Below are 19635 nucleotides of genomic sequence, written 5' to 3' on the forward strand. Positions count from 1 at the left end.
ACCCCCCTCCCCCAACATTGTCTTTATGTACATAGCATTTACTCTCTTACTTCTTCCTATATGTAATTTATTTAAGCATTTCTGCAAGATTGCAAATTCCTCAAAGGCAGGGATTGTGTCTACACACAGAGTAAAGTGCTCTGCACACAGTAGAAGCTCAAAAATCCTACTGATTGTGGTGAACTTTAGTGGAGCCTGTCTGGGAAATGGACAGACAGCAGGGTCAATGCTTTCCCTGCAGAGGGCCATTTGTCACCAAGCACCGTCTGGCAGCTCACCCTCCTTCGCCCAGGTCCCCAACTGGACCCCAAGCCGTTCACGACTACCCTTTGGGAACAATCTTCGATCCAGTTATGCCATGGCCCAACAGCAGTAGATCGTAATCCAGTCCATTAAACACTCCTTTGGATGGTATCTTTGACCTTTCTTATACTCTCCCCAGGGCTTACAGCAGTGCTCAGCACATAGTAGGTGCTGAAGAAATACCTTTGCTCGGTTATTTAGGGGAAGCAGCGTGGCTCAGTGGAAAGAGCACGGGCTTGGGAGTCAGAGGTCATGGGTTCGAATCCCAGCTCCGACACTTGTCAGCTGTGTGATTTTGGGCAAGTCGCTTCACTTCTCTCTGCCTCAGTTCCCTCATCTGTAAAATGGGGATTAAGACTGTGAGCCTCACGTGGGACAAGCTGATACCCTGTATCTACCCCAGCGCTTAGAACAGTGCTCTGCACATAGTAAGCGCTTAACAAATACCAACATTATTATTTGGTTGATAGAGTCAAGACCCAACCGTCTAGCTTGTCACTGGATTGCCTGTGGGCAGAATCAAAAGCCTATCATGTTCTCAAGAGAGCACGCCCCTTGCTTCTTGTCTACAGAAGCAAGCCACTTATCAGCTGTGTGACTTTGGGCAAGACATTTAACTTCTCTGTGCCTCAGTTACTTCATCTGTAAAATGGGGATTAAGACTACGAGCCCCATGTGGGACAACCTGATTACCTTGTATCTATCCCAGCGCTTAGAACAGTGCTTGGCACATAGTAAGCGCTTAACAAATACCATCATTATTATTCCAGAGACAGAGTCGGGCCCTCTTCCAAGTGCTTGCAGAGTGGTCAGTCAGCCTTCAACAGAGATGCCCAGGAAGATATTGGAGAAATCTTCCAAAAGTTTCATCTCCAAGATGGTTCTTTTTGACTTGGCAAGGGTGGCCTGATTCTCAGGGGCTTTCTCAGTCCTTCCAGATTAGCCAGCCAAGGGCCCCACAGGAATGTCAGGCAATTCCCCAAATATCCAGGGTGCATGGCATGTGACCCTCCTGGCTTGCAGATAACCTAGTTTTTTAAAAGTTCCCCCATTTCCAGTTTGGTTTTCCGGTCTTCCAGTTTCTGTGGGGGCCAGACTAATTGGTCACACTCACACTGGATGCTTTCCATTAAAAAAAAAACCACAAAAAACCCAAACCACAAAGTGCTCTGAAGTCTCACAGTGCCTTCTATTGGGTTTAGATCTTTTGGGAGGAACATTAACACTTTCCAAGGTCAAAAACCATTCACTGTACTTCCAAACAATGTGCAGCAACCACCATGGAGTTCTGGCTTTTTATTTAGCAACATCGACATATGAAAATCCAAGGGAGTTGGCTTAGGGTTGGATGAGGAGCAAGAGGCACATAATAGGAATCCAGGAAGACGTCCAGTGTTGGAAGAACCCATAAGATGCAGCCTGTTATCACAGAAAGAGAGGTGCCAGCCCAGTTTACTGGCTCCAAAATGCTCCAACCCCTGCTCCTGATAGCTGGGTTGACTCAGAAGGGAGAATGGGGCTGAAGGAGAATCCCATGTGGGACTGGAAGTCTCATGTCTTGTTGTTCAACTCTGCAGGCTAACCAGAGTGGAACTCAATGTTCTAGACAGAACAGTTCAATTCTGAGAATTGGAGATATAGAGGAAGGAAAGGAGAAAGGGTTAAAAGAAGAGGCAAAAAGAAAATGAAATTACCCACTTTCATAAATGAGGAAGAAAGGAAGGGGGCGGGGGGAGAAAAGAAGTTCAGCTGACTGCTTTATTCATCTTGCCCCCAGAGCATCCGTATTCAACTCAGTCTTTTAGTTGAGAGACTTCATACAGGTAGGCACTTAGCATTTTCACTCCCTCTATGTAGTTAGTCCTAGACAAAGGTGAAAAAATAAAATAGTTATTAGATAGGCAGTTGTGGGCCCTAGGGGTCATCCCTCCCTGCATTCTACAACAAGGACCCAAAACAATGTGCTCCACAGCTCTTGGAATCAGCGTGCAGGAAAAGTAAAAATTAAAGGCCCACAAAAATACAGAGTTGCCCTTTGCAAACCTGACAGGCCAGAACTGGAAAACGCCAGGAGCAACACAGCAGGGCAATCACAGGCCAGGCCAGCTGTTTTAGGGCAACAGTGTCATATTTTTGAATTTCTGGGCAGATTTGGGAGGCCTGTCCCCAACAACTGTCTGGTTGCACAGCCAGCCCAGACAGACACCCTTCTGATAAGGGAAGTCCTCTCCAAAAGAGTTGTAAATAAGAACTTGGAGATCAAAGCAAAGAGACAAACATCCAAAATAAATGGGAGAGTGGAGGAGTGAACTCCCTGTTTGTGTATAATTCTGCCCCTCAGACTCCCTCACTCAGACCAAGTCTGGTGGGACCTCTGGCTCCCAAATTGGTGGCCTCTGGCAAGTCAAACAGGGCCCCCACCACCACTACCAGCCCCCGCAGCCCTGCCAGTTTTATGTGGGACAAGTCTGTGCTCCACTAACTCCACAGTTCGACTAAGAGGCTGTTTAGTTCCGGGTGGGGAGGTGAGGCTTTCAAATAGTGGGTCTTCATTCATACATGTTGAAAATTTCCTATGAATGAAGGAGATTGTTGTGGAAGAGAAGGTGGAGGAGAAGGAGGGAGTTATGTGTTGATTCTACTTGACTGAGCACAGGGGAAGTTTTCCTAGCAGACCTCTGCGCTAAGAGCAAGGTATCTTCTCAAGGAACTCGTGCCAAATGGACAGGACCGGAGGGTTCTTTTTGTTTTGTTTTTCCTAGAAGAACACTCTGGAGAGAGTTGTTCTGGGTGGATAGAGCCATGATTTTTCTGGAGGAATGTTCTGGAAAATCTCTGCTACCTGGGACCACCCAGACCTCCTACCACTCACCTGTTGAGTTTTTCATTCTGAGAATGAGCCCCATCATCCGCTGACCCCACAGGCAGCAACATGACGTTCTTGCCGGTGGCCTCCTGGAAGGTGAGTGTTACAGGAATACTTCCTCCTTCCCTCGTCAAATCTGGCTCCACCCCAAAAACTGGAAAAGAGTAAACACAGCACACACAATTGACCCAATCTCCTGCCATTCTCCTAAATTCCTTAATCAAGTACCTTCGATTCTTCTAGTTTTTTCACCTGGAAAAGGAAACTTGGAAATCTGATATCAGAATTTCCCAAAACAATCAAGAGGAGTATTAACTCAGCAGAGAATTGGGCCCAATATACCGCTGACGGGCAAGTCTGCCTCTGCTCTAATAGCCAGGTAGCTGGTGAGTGTAATTATTTCCCATTTGAAATAAGAGACCTGGAACGCACAGAGGAACGTGTCTTTCCCACTGGAACTCTAAGCACTGGCCTCTGTCTGATACGGGGCGATGAACTCAGTAAGTTATATTGTTTTGTCATAAAAGGGGATTGTTGGCTACGGTAGTTTAGGGTGGCAATGTTGAAGAAGACCAGAAACCAGTGGCAGGGGTGGGGTCCCCATGGCAGGGTATGTTCACACACACCATGCGATTGCTCCCCTCTTCTAGACTGTAAGTCCATTGTGGGCAGGGATCGTCTCTATTTCTGAATTGTACTTTCCAAGCGCTTGGTACAGTTCTCTGCACCCAGTAAGCGCTCAATAAATACGACTGAATGAGCGAATGATTGTTCCTGGAAGGCTGCTGGGACTCAGCTCCACAGTGCACAAATACACGCAGTACCTACGAGCACCACAGCTTCCCAGCCAGTTGCTGCCCCTGGATTCTCAGGTGTAGACATCAGCAGTACAATCCGACATAGCTGCCCACCAGATGTCCCATCACCCCTGGAAGGACAGCATGGTGTTCTAGGGGACTGAGCCACACCAATGATGAAGCCCTGTGGTAAGACATAGGGAAATACATTCCCGTCTTTAAGGAGGATAAGACACTGGAACTGGCTGTGAAGGGAGGCAGGCCTGTGGACTTCCTCTCTGGATTTTTTCTTAGAATCATCATACTCAAAGTTTAATTCATTTTTAAAGTTAATTCGTATTCTTTAAAGAGACTACTTGTCTTGGAAGTTGATCCTTAAATGATCTGAAGTCAGAGGGTTGGCCCCAGTGACCTGGAGGTCTCCCTTGATTCTGTAAGAGGACTGAGAGCTTGTTATGGAGTCTCCCACCTGTTTTCATGGCTCTTCTGCCGGCCATGTAGTGGGGGTGGTTGAAGTCAGACACCCAGGGCTTCCCACCGTGGCCCAACTTAACTCGGAACTTGTTGGGACTCTTCAGCTCAGCAAACTTCTTTGTCAAGTAGTCTTCAACCTTGAGCAAAGGAAGACGGGGAACATCTGTGACTGACATTTAGCACTCAGACATTCAGGGCTGCTGGGCAGCTCTAACCCTGTCATTCACTACGGGCTGACTGGCCAACTGGCAGCAAACTGTAGCAAAGCATGTTCGGTTGAACTATTGGGAGAAAAATGTTCTATATTGAAACAAAACTATAACAAATGTAATTTTATACAACTTCACCAGCTGAAACCTGAAAGCTGGCGCAATTCCACGATTACATGTAATCGTGATAGAGAAGCAGCATGGCTCAGTGGAAAGAGCCCGGGCTTGGGAGTCAGAGGTCATGGGTTCCAATCCCGGCTCTGCCACTTGTCGGCTGTGTGACTGTGGGCAAGTCACTTAACTTCTCTGTGCCTCCGTTACCTCATCTGTAAAATGGGGAATAAAACTGTGAACCCCACGTGGGACAACCTGATCACCCTGTATCTACCCCAGCGCTTAGAACGGTGCTTTGCACATAGTATGCGCTTAAAAAATACCAACATTATCATTATTATTATTACACTGGCTTAAAAAACAACAACAATAAATCAGGGACAATATTTTCCTTCCAGAGCAACACCATGGAGCAATCCAAGCTGCCCGGGAGCTTATCTGTGTGGAAGCAGGGGGTATGGCCAGGGGTGGTCTGGGCCCCTGGAGATTCTCTGCAGAGGACTGGAAGCCCAAGGGTGCCGGCCGCACCCATTCTGGGGGCCATGAGTCCTACGTGCTTGCATCAAGGCCGTAGCAGTATTTTCAGCCTCAGGGAGTAGCCGAGCGATTCTCTGGATAAAACGGGAGGGGGTGGATAGAAGTTGTTCTTGGCTGAACGTTTTCTGGCCGAGTGGGAAAGAGGCTGGGGCTGTGGTCCCAGAGCTGCAAGGGACAGAGAGAGACCTCCACCGTCCTTATTAACAGCAACCAGCACTTTCTGATTACTATGGGCAGGGCACAGTCCTCAGGAGCTGTTTGCTGCAGGACACTGCTCTGCACTTGGACGCGAACCAGTAGAGAAGGTCCCTGTCCTTGAGGATCCTATCATCTACCGGGGGCGATACATAGACAGATAATATGCACAACTGGAAACAAGAAGGAAAACAACCCATCTCTTCATTTTTCTCTTTTGCTTCTATTAACCATACCTCTAAAAACTACACACATCAGTACCACTGGATATCTGATGAGGGAGATGAAGATCAGTCAATCAGTCAATCGCTTACTAGGTGCAGAGAACTGTTCTATATTCTTGGAAGAGTACGATTACAATAGAGTTCGTAGATATGATCCCTGCCCACAAAGATCTTAGAGTCTACAGGGGGAGACACAGATATTAAAATATACTAGAGAGAGGGGAACTAATAAAGTATAAAATATTTACCTAAGTGTCGTGGAGCTGGGGTGAGTACCAAAACACTTAAGGGGCACACAGCCAAGTTCATAGTTGATGCAGAGGCTCCCATCAAGTGTGGATAGGAGAAATAAAGGGCTTAGTCTGAGATGGCCTTTTGAGAATATGATTTTAGGAGAGTTCTGAAAGCTGGGGGGGGGGGGGGGGGCGCGCGGAAGAGTGGTGGGCTTGTCGGATACGAAGTGGGAGGGAGTTCCAAGCCCAAGGGAGAATGTGGACAAGAGTCAAGGAAAGCTCTTGGAGGAAATGTATTTTGAGGAGGTACACGGCTTGGTGTATTTGAGTGGACAGAAAATTTCATGTGAGAACACGGAGACCGAAGAGGCAAAGGTGAGACATAGCCAGGAGATTAACTTGGAAAGTGCAAAGAGTGTGAGCTGGGGTGTCGCGGAAGAAGAGCGCAAAACCAAAGGTAGAGTAAGGAAGAGACGGCTCACGAAAAGCCTCAAATCCCATTATCAGGCGTTTCTGTTTGATGGCAAGAGAAATGGGGAACTGCTACAACTGGTTAGTCCTCACTATTGGCTTCAAAGCTCTCCATCACCTTGCCCCTTCTTACCTCCCCACCCTTCTCTCCTTCCACATCTCCGCCTGCACACTCCACTCCTCTGGTGCTAACCTTCTCACTGGGCCTCGATCTCGCCTACCTTGCCGCCGACCCCCGGCCCACGTCCTACCTCTGGCCTGGAACGCCCGCCCTTCTCAAATCCACCAGAGCCCTACTGAAGATGCAGTCCTCCAAGAGGCCTTCCCAGACTAAGCCCCTTTTTCCTCAGCTCCCCCTCACTTCCACATCACCTCGACTCGCTCCCTTTGTTCTTTCCCCCACCCCGCCTCGCAGCACTTACGTATATAGTTATATATCTATAATTCCATTTATTTATATTGATGCCTGTTTACTTGTTTTGATGTCTGTCTCCCCGACTCTAGACTGTAAGCCCGTAGAGGGGAGGGATTGTCTCTATTGCTGGAATGTACTTTCCAAGCACTCAGTACAGTGCTCGACGCACAGTAAATGCTCGATAAATACGATCGAATAGAACATACCTGAGAGTTGACCATCTCTGGGGTCATGTCTGGCACCAGCCTAATGGAGAATTTGCCAATCACTTTCCTAGGAATCACGGTTTTCGCTCCAGTCCCAGAGAAGGCTCCTTCGATTCCGTGAAGTGACAGGGAGGGGAATCTCCACCTGTTCATCAAGATGTCTCTCTGTGGGGAAAAAGTTACAGTTCCGAGGGAGTGCCCCGCGTCTTGTGCGCGCCCTCGGTCGGGGGCTGAGAACATTCCAGTGAGCGGCTCCCTACCGGCAAGGTCCGGGCCAAGTGAGTCGGGGGATCCGAGCCAGGGGCTTTCCTCCGCTCTCGGCCCGGCTCCCAGCGGCGGTGGGGAGCCTGCCCATTCCCGACCCGGGACCCCAGTACCAGCTCTGAAGTATCGGTGGGGGCGTTCAAGGTGACGGGTGGGTCTCTGTCACCCGTCCAGGCTCCGAGGGCTGCCGGATGCAGCCCGGTCAAAGTAAAAACCCTCCAACGGCCCCCGCCGCCTTTGGGCAAGCACCTGCTTTCCCTCCGTCCGACCCCTGAGGACTCCGGTAGTGGAGCAGGGCAGGGCACGGAGCTGGGAGTCTGTCTCCCGTTGATGCGGAGTCTGCCGACGGCAGCTGTTCCTACCGGCGTCCAACAGAGGTTGCGGGGGGGAGACCCGCCACTATTAATGCCACAACCGCCCACATGCCAACCTACCCCACGCTTCTTTCCCAGTGCGCGGTGGCATCGCAGTCTGGCCTCCCCCACTGTTTGGATCGTGAGCACGTTTCAAATGAGGGGAATCACCCCCAAAGCAGTCAGCAACAACCACCGTATATGCCTCCTTGCCGATCCCGCCTCCCGTCTCTCCCGACTCCAGTCCACACTTCACTCTGCTGACCGGGTCATTTCTCTACAAAACTTTCAGTCCAAGTTTCCCCACTCCTCAAGAACCTCCAGTGGTTGCCCAACCACCTCCACATCCAACAGAAACTCCTCACCATTGGCTTTAAAGCACTCAATCCCCTTACCCCCTTCCACTTTACCTCACTCCTCTCCTATTACAACCCAGCCAGCACGCTTCACTCCTCTAATGCCAACCTACTCACTGTACCGAGATCTCATCTATCCTGCCGCCAAACCTCTCACCCACGTCCTGCATCTGCCTGGAATGCTCTCCCTCTTCATACCAAACAGACAGTTACCCTCTCTACCTTTAAAGTTATTGAAGATAAATCTTCTCCAAGAGGCGTTCCTTGATTAAACTCTCATTTCTCTTTTCCCACTCCCTTCTGTCTCGCCTTGATTTGCTCCCTTCATTTACCCCCCACCCCCGTCTCACAGTACTTATGTACACATTCATAATTTACACTAACATCTCTCTCCCCATCTAGTCTGTGAGCTCACTGTGGGCAGGAAACACGGACTGTGACATTATACTCTCTTAAGCAATTAGAACAGTGCTGTGCACACAGTAAGTGCTCTATAAATCCAGCTGATCGACTGAGGCCCTGAGGCTGTGGTGAACGATGGGGAAGAGGAATCCCTTAAATCCCTTTCCTTCCCCAGTGACACTGTGGAAAATTCTCTACTACTACTAGTACTAATAATAATACCACTTTTTAAGCGCTTACTATGTGCCAAGCACTGTTCTAAGCACTGGGGTAGATACAAGACAATTAGGTTGCCCCACATGGGGCTCACAGTCTTAATCCCCATTTTACAGATGAGGGAACTGAGGCCCAGAGAAGTGAAGTGACTTGCCCAAGGTCACAAGCCGACAAGTGGGGGAGCCAGGATTAAAACCTTGTTCCTCTGACTCCCAGGCCCGTGCTCTCTAACCACTAAGACACTTTCCGAGTCCCAACCACCTTCAGAGTCAGAACAAAGAGCAAAAAGGCTTCCCTGCAGCAGGTCAGACCCTTCTTCCTGGGGGGCTCAGCACCACCACATCTATCTGACTGGGCCAAACCTGACCCACAAAATGCCTAAAAGGCAAATTAAGGAACTTTAAAATGAGTAGGAAACAGGGTAATCAAAAAATGAGCACCTTATCTCTTTTAAGCGTGAACCCAAGCATTTAGCTGGTTAAGACAAGTACCATTTGGGGTTTTAGTGGACTGACATTTAAACTGAACACTTCGGTCCCTGAAACCTTTCCTGATGCTCACCCTTCATCAGCTTGAGCGATTTACAAGCAGGAACGGCCATCTTACAGCAAGCAGTGAGATGATCCAGTCTGACCCCAGAAGACCTCATCTCCAGCAGCAACCTGGCACAGCAGGCTGGAATATGCTCTATGAGGAAATGTTTTACCACTGACTTTCACAGGCACCTTAAAGAGCGAGGCACCGTAGACTAGCTTCCTCAAAACAGAGCTCCTTTTTCCAAAGAAACCGGAAATGCTCATTTTCTCAACACTCTGTCAGTATTTCCGCAGATCTCTGCTTTTAGCCATCGCACCCACTGATAACCTGCCTTCACCGGGGCAGGACTTCTGGACTGATGGACAAGTCACCGAGCGGAAACAAAGCTCCAGGTAGAGAGTTTCACCATCACCTTTGAGCCATGCAGGAGGGTATTTGCTCCTATGTCCCGCGCATACTCGTCCAAGTCAAAGTCGATCTGCTCGTAGAGAGAGAGCTCCTCCTCGGTGACCGGGGCCACGGCCTTGTAGATACCCGGAATCAGGATCTTCCCCTTCTTATCCACCAGGCAGCCTGGAAGCGACAGACATTCCGCCAAAAGAACCTGTCACCGTGGAGTGTGGCGCGCAAAATGCCGTACTCACCGGGCACGCTGCAGGCCCCGGAAGTGAATGACCCTCGTTCCTTCGGGTTCGCACGGGGAGAGATGATGCCAGTGGAATTCAGGGTAGGTCGGTGAGTTCCCTCCACGCTTACCCATCAAAGTGATGAGGTCTGTCATGGCCTCGTGCACCGAGCCACCGTATACCCCGGAGTGAAGGTCTTTGTCGCTGCATTCCACCTGTTTGGACAACAGTTTGGGGTGTGAGGAGGCTTAGTCGGGGGGCCTTGACTGGGAAAATGTTAGGCTGAGATGGGGAAGGCAGAGTGGTTCTGTGGAAAGAGTTTGAAACTGGGAGTCAGGAGACCTAGGTTCTAGGCCAAGCTCTGACACTGGTCTTCTGAGCAACCTGGGGCAAGTCACTTAACCTCTCTGGGCCTCAGGTCCCCATATGTAAAAGTGAGGCACTCCTTGTGGGTAGGAAACATGTCTTCTAAATCTGTAGATAAAAATACCACTGAATGATTGATAAGATCTCTGCAGAGCTGGAAAGCTATAAACATTAACACACATAGATAGGCTGGAACAGTAAGGTTGCATGATAGTTTCCTAAACAAGCTGGGTTCCCCTACCCTGTCCCAGCAGGGACTCCAGGTGCTTTACCTGGGAGGAAGGGGGAGAGCGCCAGGGAAGGACAGAGGTAGAGGGAGGGGGACACAGATGGAGGAAGGGAAGAGGAGGGGTAAGTTTGAAACCGAACCTCAATGAAAAAGTAGCAGATCCCTCTGAGCCCATAGGTGATGCAGGGTTTCTTCTTGCCCAGCCAGTAATTGTCAGAGATGCAAACGTAATCCACGTCTTTGAAGAAAGTGTCCTTCCGAGAGAAGATCAAGTCATCCAGGCCCTCGGAGCCAGACTCCTCCATGCCTTCCAGGCAAAACTTGACATTGACAGGAACTTCCTTAGAAATGGAAACAAGGAAAATGTCTGCACAGGTTGGAAGGGAGATAAAGGAATCTGCCAAGTTATCTCTGCTCCAGACCCATTTAAGCAATAATGAAGCCCAAGGGCAGGGCCCCACTAGCAGGTTCATTCACATTCCAAAGACCCATTTAAACGCTGCACTCCTGAAATGGAGTGGGCTGGTGTGCCAGAGAACCAGAAGAACTCGCTCACCTTCACACAGAAAATTCTGGGGAACTGATGACCGGGTCCCTTTAACGGGATAAAGTTATAACACACACCAGTCTCAGAATTGTTCATTAGGATTCCTTCTCCTGGACAGAGAGATGTGATTTCATCTCTCTATCACAGCAAAATCTTGGCTTTCGCTGTGGGATGGATGGCAATTTTTAAATATTTTGGCAGCCACATTTTTCTTAAAGGTAGCAAAAAGGAACCTCTGGTAAAGTCATTACAGAGGTTTGCTTGCTTTGCAATACGCTCATATCTGTTGCCTGATTTCTCCTCACAACACCTCTGAGATATTGAGAGAGAACCAATAACCACAACAGAGAAGTTAAGTAGTTTACCTAAGGTCACACAGCATACTATGCTGGTGGTTCCGCCAATCAATCGATTGATCCTCACTGTGGACAGAGCACTGGACTAAGTACTTGGGAGAGTACAAATTCCTGCTGTGCAAACCTGGGCAAGACCATTAACTTTTCATGCTTCAGTTTCTTCGGTTGTAAATTGGGAAGTAAATCACCCCAGCCTGTGAGCCCCATGTGAGATGGGGACTGTGTCTGATCTATTTTATCTACCCCAGCTCTTTCCACAATCCTTGGTACACAGTAAATGTGTTGCAGATATCACGATTATTATTACTAATATCTGCCCCCCACCCCCGCCGACAGTCTGACCCACACCTTACCATGGTACCCCTGCTGGGGAACGTGCATTCCGTGATGACAGTTTCTGACTAGAGCATTCCATGAGGTGGACAGGCTCAGCAGGAATCCTAAAAATTACTGCCTAATATAATGGCAATGGAGGAAGCTACCCAAGCGCTTAGGACAGTGTTTGGAACACAACAAGCGCTCAATGAATAAGACCGACTGATACCCTGGCAGGTCTCTGGCACTCCAGCATAGCATCAGCATTGTGCTGCAGTCACTTTGGCCAAAAATCGGCTTGTAAGTACTATCCCGCTCGCGCGCTGTCTCTCTCTCTTCCCCTCCCCCCAGCCCGCCACCCCTCACCCCTGCCCGCCTATATGTTTGTTGTGCTCAGGGCAGTAAAGGGAGAGCAAATGGCACTAGGCCAACAACCAACATCATAATCCATTCCTCCACTCAGGTTCTTCATGACTGGAAGCAGTCAAACACCACTGACTGATTGTGAATGATTGACTGATGGAATGGACCGAGGCTCATCTGTTATTTTCATCGGGACGCTAGAATAGTCAGGCGCTTCTTTCAGCTAATCAGGGTGCAAGTCCTACTTGCAGGCAGCCTGCTGCAGTTTTGCTAACTCTTCCGTACCATGAAAACAGTTAAACTTCACCCAAACAGCAATTTACGAGTTAAGGGGGAAAGTTGAGGTGTTAGGAACATATCTAAACTTTATTTGCTCCCCTTCTGAGAACTTAAATGATTTTTCAGGGGTGGGTAGCAGGTGGGGACTTACCTTCTTGGTTTGCTGAAAAGCCTCCAGGGCATTCAGCCAGGCGAGCACCGGGCCCTTGTCATCGGTCGACCCTCTCCCGTACAGCTTTCCTGCAAGAGACAGCAGCACATTCTGAGGAGAATCAGCTGGCTTCCCCAAGTAGCGGGGCTGCAGCATCGAGGCAGGGCTTTGACCCCTGGAGGGAAGTCACCGTCACGACAATCAGGATCCCAGAGGCCATCTTATGAGACAAGCCCTACACAGACCAAAACCACAGGTACAACAGAGAACTATCTTTCTGTCCACACACGGTGGACTGGGGCATCTGAGATTAATCTTTTCAGCCACAAATGCACACTTAGAAAGGATTTCACCATCAGTACAGTCATCTAGAAAAGGAGATATAATCATTCAAGCCATCGGTGCTATTTATTGAGTGCTTACTATGTACAGAGCACTGTACTGAGTGTTTGGGAGAGTCCACACAACAGAAGTAGCAGATGTGTTCCTTGGGAGACAACAGTGAAACAGAGTTAGCAGACAAGTTCCCTGTCCACATACACATACACATTCGCACGCATACCCAGTTCTTCCATAATACGTGCCCATCTTGGAAAGAACGCTGCTGGGAAATTCACAAATGTCCTTCTAACGATCTCGGCCCGTTTGCTTAAAACACGTTGCAACGTCCCCACGCAGGTTCCACCTCCTAAATGTCTAAGATGAGGCCCAAGGCTCAGCCTCGACAAATGGCTCCAACATGTCCCCCTGACCGGCGCCCTTCCCGCCCTACCTCCCAACACCCCAAGAACTGTAGGAAGCCCGAGATCCTGGCCTCCGGGGTGGCTTTCTCCCAGGCCCAGTGCAATGTTAGAGCACTGCCACGGGACTGGGGTCTGGGACTGCCCCTGCTGCGCGCCCCAGAGCATACAAAGGAATGATCACATCAGGGAATGGGGGAGTGGCTCAGCCCCTCAACCTAAGAGAAAGTTGGGGGAGGCTTAAAAGTAACGAGGCCTTGGGAAAGAAGGTCTGAAAACAAGAGAGTGAAGCTGCAGCACCAGCCCCACCAGGCGCTCCTCCAGGCCAGTGAGCCCGGTGGTCGAAGGCCGGTGCCCGGGGTATTCTCCAGACGTCCTCGACGTCTCAGAAACACTTGTCTCCTGCGCGAGGCCACTCTCGCTCAGGCCCTGCTAGCCCAGATCTCAGGTAAGGGTCCCATTCCTCAGGGGATGTCTCAGGACTACCCTCATTTTATACACTGGACACACTGAGGTGAAGGCAAAGGCTGGAATTTGCTCCCAGTGAAGGAAGGGGTTTCTTCTGCTGCCATATCAAATGGAATAGTTTTTCACCGCCAAAGGGAAACAAAAAAAAAGGTGTGTATGTCTCTCTCTCTATTTCCTTCTCTCCCTCCCCCACCCCCACTCCTCTGTATGGTCAGGATTCTTACCATCTCTTTCCTCCAGCGTGAAGGGATCGCTGTCCCAGCCGTCCTCCCGGGCTGCCGGCTGCACATCCAGGTGGCCGTAAACACACACGGTTTTCTTTTGGGGATCGGAGCCCAGTATGCCAAGTAGGATTGGAGGAAGCGGGATCTGGGAGCCATCAGGGAGCTAGAGGCCAAAAAGCAAACCATGATTTCCAAATTATTCTACTACAGTTTTTAATCCTGCCAAAGATTTACCATGAACTATTGTGAATGTTACCATTAAACTGTCAGTGTGCTGGACCTAAGGCAACAGTGGCACTGACCAACATGCGGGAATCCTGGGATTCCGGGGGTCCAAGCTCATACCGTTTCTTTCCCGTTATCCACCAGCTCGGTCGTGCCACCCAGGCGCTCTATTTCGGCGGCAGCCACCTCCATCATCCGTCTGATCTCGCCTCTCTTCTCCGGCCAGGCCGACACGCTCTGGATCGCCACCCATTCCGCGAGTCTCTGTTCGCCAAGAGACAGCGAGTGAGTCTATCTGTGAGCCGTCCAGGGGAGTGGGGAGGGAGAAGGGAGGGAGAGGGAATGGAGAGAGGAGAAGGGGTCTTTCCTGTCTGCCCCCATCGGGCTGTATTCTCCTGGTTAGGAACCCGCTTTGCCAAGGGCTAGAAACCAGTGCATCCCATTTATTGGCAGCGAAAAGTGAACTAGAGGGGCCAACACTGGAGCCATGGGAGGGGGGACTGCAGCAAAGTTTAGAAAGTGCGTAATCCATAAAGCACTAAAGCAGGAAACAGATGTCAAATCCACCAAAGTTTTCCAGGAAGGAGGGCAAACGTGATGCGATGAGATAAAAACGTATAAACGCATGAAAAATAGCCAACGTATCAGCAATCTGAAGGAGTCCAAATCACTCGATTGTATAAATTAAGCGCATGCTATAAACAGAGGACTGTACTAAGCACTTGGGAGCGTACAACAGAATTAGCAGACACATTCCCTGACCATAACGAGCTTAAGGTCTAGAGGGGGAGATGGGCATTAATATAATATTCCGTCCTAGTGTGACCTTTTGATTTATAATCCCGCAGGGTTGCATCTGAAACCCCTTCCTCCTCAGCAGTTCCCCAAGGGTAGGGTTTCATCCTGACCAACAGCTGGTGAGGCAAGCTCTCCTCCCCCCCCGCCCCACCAGCAGGAAGTGGTAACCAATGATCCCTAATAAGAATAACGATGGCATTTGTTAAGCGCTTACTATGTGCAAAGTACTGTTCTGAGCACTGGGGAGGATACAAGGTGAGGAGGTTGTCCCACCTGGGGCTCACAGTCTTCATCCCATTTTACAGACGAGGTAATTGAGGCACAGAGAAATGAAGCGACTTGCCCAAAGTCACACAGCCGACATGTGGCGGAGCCGGGATCTGAACCCGTGACCTCTGACCCCCAAGCCCGGGCTCTTTCCATTGAGCCACGCCGCTTTTCTCGAATAATAACGATGGCATTATTATCTAAGCGCTGGGGAGGATACAAGGTGATCAGGTTGTCCCACGTGGGGCTGACAGTCTTCACCCCCATTTTCCAGATGAGGTCACTGAGGCCCAGAGAAGCGAAGTGACCGGCGGGAAGTGTGACCGGCGGGAAGTCCGCCCGGCGAACGCGCCCCGCACCCCGCTGGAAATCAATCAATTGATGTCGGTATTTGTTAAGCGCTTACTACGTGCAGAGCACTGTTCTAAGCGCCGGGGGAGATACGGGGTCCTCAGGTTGTCCCATGTGGGGCTCACGTCTTCATCCCCATTTGGCAGATGAGGTCACTGGAGGCCCGGAGAATAATTATAATGATAATAATGTTGGTATTTGTTAAGCGCTTACTATGGGCCAAGCACTGTTCTAAGCGCTGGGGTAGATACAAGGGAATGAGGTTGTCCCACGTGGGGCTCACAGTCTTCATCCCCATTTTACCGATGAGGTCACAGCTGATTAGCGGTGGAGCCGGGATTTGAACTCAGGACCTCTCACTCCCCAGCCCGGCCTCTTTCCACTGAACCGTGCTGCTTGTAGATGGCCGGACAAGGAGGCAGAGGCAGAGGAGGCAGAGGCAGAGAAGCAGCGTGGCTCAGTGGAAAGAGCCCGGGCTTTGGAGTCAGGGCTCGTGAGTTCGAATCCCAGCTCTGCCACTTGTCGGCTGTGTGACTGTGGGCAAGTGACTTAACTTCTCTGTGCCTCAGTTCCCCTCATCTGTCAAATGGGGATTAAGACCGTGAGCCCCACGTGGGACAACCTGATTCCCCTATGTCTACCCCAGCGCTTAGAACAGTGCTCGGCACATAGTAAGCGCTTAACAAATATCAACATTATTATTATTATTATTAGAGGGTCGGACAGGGAGAGGGATGGTCGGGTGGACGGAAGGACAGGGAGAGGGACGGTCAGGTGGATGGCAGGGAGGGGAAAGGACGGGCAGGGAGACGGGCGGTCAGGTGGACGGCCGGGAGGGGGACGGGCAGGTGGACAGGGAGACGGACTGGCAGGTGGACGGCAGGGAGACGGACGGGCAGGTGGACAGGGAGACGGATGGTCAGGCGGACGGCGGGGAGGGGGAAGGACGGACGGGGAGGCAGACGGTCAGGTGGACGGCAGGGAGGGGGAGGGAGGGAGGGAGGGACGGACGGACCGGGAGACCGAGGACAGGCCCTGCCGGACATTGGCCACGGCGGCGCCGACGGTTTTCCAGGGGTGGACGGGCCCGCAGGGGCAACGGCCCCGATGCCCCCCTCCCCCCCTCACCTCCCCCATCCCACCCCGCCCCCCGCCCCCCGCCGGCCCCCTTGCCTGGACGTAGCGGTCCTGCTGGCCGTCCACGTGCAGGAACACGGGCTGGAGCGCCGACATGGTCGCCCGGGCGGGGTGGAGAGGGGGGCCGAGGTGGGCACCGCCGGGGGGCAGCGGGGGCCGGGCAGGGGCGAGGGGCGAGGGGCGAGGGGCGAGGGGCAGGGGCCGGGGCCCGGCCGGGCCGAGCAGGACAGCACGGGAGCAGCAGCAGCAGCAGCAGCAGCAGCAGCAGCAGCGGGAGCGGGAGGGAAGAGACGGCGCGCCTGCGCAGTAGGGCCTGCGCCGCCCCGGGGGCCCCGCCCCCTGGGGGAGGGCCGGGGCGCGCGCGGAGGACGCGGGGGCGCGCCGAGCCCCGCCCCGCCCCGCCCCGCCCCGCCCCGTCCCGCCCCCTAGCGGCGGCCGGCGGGAAGCCCGCCCGGCGAAGGCGCCCCGCTGGAAAGCAGATGAACTACTGTTGCAATTTGCTGAGCGCTTACTAGGCGCGGACCGCTGTTCTGAGCGCTGGGGCACCTACGCCCGTCCTCAGGTGGAAGCAGCCCGGCTCGGTGGAAAGAGCCCGGCCTGGGGAGGCAGAGCTCCTGGGTTCGAATCCCGGCTTGTCGGCCGGGGGACGGTGGGCAAGTCGCTTCCCTTCTCCGGGCCTCAGTGACCGCATCCGGAAAATGGGCATTAACTGGGAGCCTCACGGGGGACCACCTGATGACCCACGTGGGGCTCACAGTCTTCATCCCCATTTTACAGATGAGGTCACTGAGGCCCAGAGAAGTGAAGTGACTTGCCCACAGTCGCACGGCTGACAAGTGGCAGAGGCGGGATTCGAACCCATGACCTCTGGTTCCCCAGCCCGGGCTCTTTCCACGGCTTATCTCGACGATGTCATCTTCTTCTTCTTCTTTTGTTCCGTTTTGCCTTACGGTCCGTCTCCCCCGTTTAGACGGTGAGCCCGTCGTTGGGCAGGGATCTGTTGCCCAATTGCAGTAATGATAATAATAATAATGACATTTGTTAAGCGCTTACTATATGCGAAGCACTGTTCTAAGAGCTGGATTGTGCATGCCAAGCGCTTAGTACAGTACTCTGCACAGAGTGAGCGCCCAATAAATACTATTGAATGAAGCAATGAATAATAATGTTGGTATTTGTTTAAGCGCTTACTGTGTTCAAAGCACTGTTCTAAGCGCTGGATTGCACATTTCGAGCACTTAGTGCAGTGCTCTGCACAGAGTAAGTGCTCAATAAATGAATTATTGAATGAATGAATTAATATTTATTTTTTGTTAAGCGCTTAGTATGTGGCGAGGATTGCGCTAAGCGCTGGGGGAGATAGAGGGTAATCAGGTTGTCCCACTTAATAATAGTAATGATGGCACTTGTTAAGCACTTACTATGTGCAAAGCACTGTTCTAAGCGCTGGGGAGGATACAAGGTGATCAGGTTGTCCCACGTGGAGCTCACAATCTTCATCCCTATTTTACAGATGAGGTCACTGAGGCCCAGACAAGTGAAGTGACTTGGCCGAAGCCACACGGCTGACAAGCGGCTGAACGGGGATTTGAACCCATGACCTCTGACTCCCAAGCCCCGGCTCTTTCCACTGAGCCACGCTGCTTCTCTAAGCAGGCTTCTCTCCCACGTTTCTTTGGGAGCAGGCCCGGGCCCAGCCCTTCCCTTTCCCAGGGTCTTAAAGCCAGTGGTGTGAGCCCTGTCCAACCCCAGCAAGGCCACTTCTCTGGCTCTCTCCCAGCAGCGCTGCCGGCCAACCTTTAGAGCAAAAGCTGAATTTGAATGCTGCTCCTCTTCCCCAAAGCCCTTCCGCCCTGCCCCTCATTTGAGCTTCAGCTCACCTCCTCCAGGAGGCCTTCCCAGACTGAGCCCTCCCTTTCCCTCTGCTCCTCCTCCCCTCCCCATCGCCCCGACTCCCTCCCTCTGCTCTTCCCCCTTCCCCTACCCACAGCACTTGTGCCTATTTGTATATATTTATAACTCTTTTAATTTTGTTAATGATGGGTATACCTCTAGGATTCTATTTATCTTGATGATATGGATGCCAGACTACTTGTTTTGGTGTCTGTCTCCCCCTTTTAGACTGTGAGCCCTTTGTTGGGCAGGGATCTGCCTGCCTGCCTGCCTGTGAGTAGCAGAATATCCGGGAAAAAACAAATGGGACTTCTTAATTGTGAAAAGCGAACAAGGACCCCTAACGTGTCAGCTCGTCCTCTAGACTGTAAGCTCCTTGTTGCCGATCGTACATTCCGAGGGCTTAGTACAGAGCTCTGCACATAGTAAGCGCTCAGTAAATACGATTGATTGAATGAATGAATGAATCCCTGGGAGGCAGGAATCACCATCATTAACCTCATTTCGTGAATGATGAAACTAAGGCCCAGACAGATTAGGTACCTTGCCCCGAGGTCACACGGCAAGCCATTGGCGGAGCTGGGAGTTGGGAAGCAGGGAGGCCTAATGGAAAAAACACACGCCTGGGATTCGGAGGCCCTGGGTCCTAATCCCGGCCCTGCCGCTTTCCCGCCGAGTGACCTTGGGCAAATCCCTTAATGTCTCTGTGCCTCAGTTTCCTTATCTCTGAAATGGGGATTGAATACCTGTTCTCCCCCTTACATACTGTGAGCCCTATGTGGGACAGGGACCTGCTCACCTTGTATCTCCCCGAATGCTTAGTACAAAGCAAGCACTTGACAGATACCACAATTATTTTTACCGGGACTAGAATCAAGAACCCGCCCATTCCACTAGACCATTTTCCCTCCGCTTCGAGAGGGTGATGCTTCCGTGCAGATTAGGGTCACTCAGAGCACATCGAACTCCTGAGAACATTTTCAGTGTCATTCCCAGGTCAGATCGATCTGGGTTGTCCTCTGACTTGGACACAAGGTATTATTAGCCTCCTGGATCTCACTCTCTCAGCCCCGTTCCTTCGCTCTCCACCTTTAACCTGGTAACCTGTGTGATTAGAGCCCTGCTTGC

At 51.4% G+C, this 19635-nt stretch overlaps 1 protein-coding gene across 1 annotated transcript; it reads right to left on the reverse strand.

The window, feature by feature from the left end:
* Positions 1-1584: 1584 nt before the first annotated feature.
* On the reverse strand, positions 1585-16710 carry LOC100076899 (cytosolic non-specific dipeptidase). The gene is made up of 11 exons (XM_029052752.2): positions 16651-16710; positions 14182-14325; positions 13837-13999; positions 12405-12493; positions 10534-10734; positions 9929-10013; positions 9585-9745; positions 7045-7209; positions 4436-4577; positions 3176-3323; positions 1585-2166 (listed from the first exon to the last, which is right to left on the reverse strand). Exons 1-11 carry the CDS (start codon positions 16708-16710, stop codon positions 2097-2099), a joined length of 1428 nt encoding a protein of 475 aa, XP_028908585.1. The 3' UTR covers positions 1585-2096.
* Positions 16711-19635: the final 2925 nt, after the last annotated feature.

Source organism: Ornithorhynchus anatinus, chromosome X2, assembly GCF_004115215.2.
Source record: "Ornithorhynchus anatinus isolate Pmale09 chromosome X2, mOrnAna1.pri.v4, whole genome shotgun sequence".
Lineage (NCBI taxonomy): Eukaryota > Metazoa > Chordata > Mammalia > Monotremata > Ornithorhynchidae > Ornithorhynchus > Ornithorhynchus anatinus.

Bases quoted from the DNA above. Each gene is read 5' to 3' on its own strand.
- LOC100076899 (XM_029052752.2), bottom strand. From the start codon at position 16,710: ATGTCGGCGCTCCAGCCCGTGTTCCTGCACGTGGACGGCCAGCAGGAC. The intron at 12,494-13,836 runs GTAAGAATCCTG...TGTCTCTTGCAG, and splicing joins CACGCTGGAGGAAAGAGATG to GAAAGCTGTACGGGAGAGGG. The intron at 2,167-3,175 runs GTGAGTGGTAGG...ACCTTTGTCTAG, and splicing joins CAGAATGAAAAACTCAACAG to GACTAACTACATAGAGGGAG.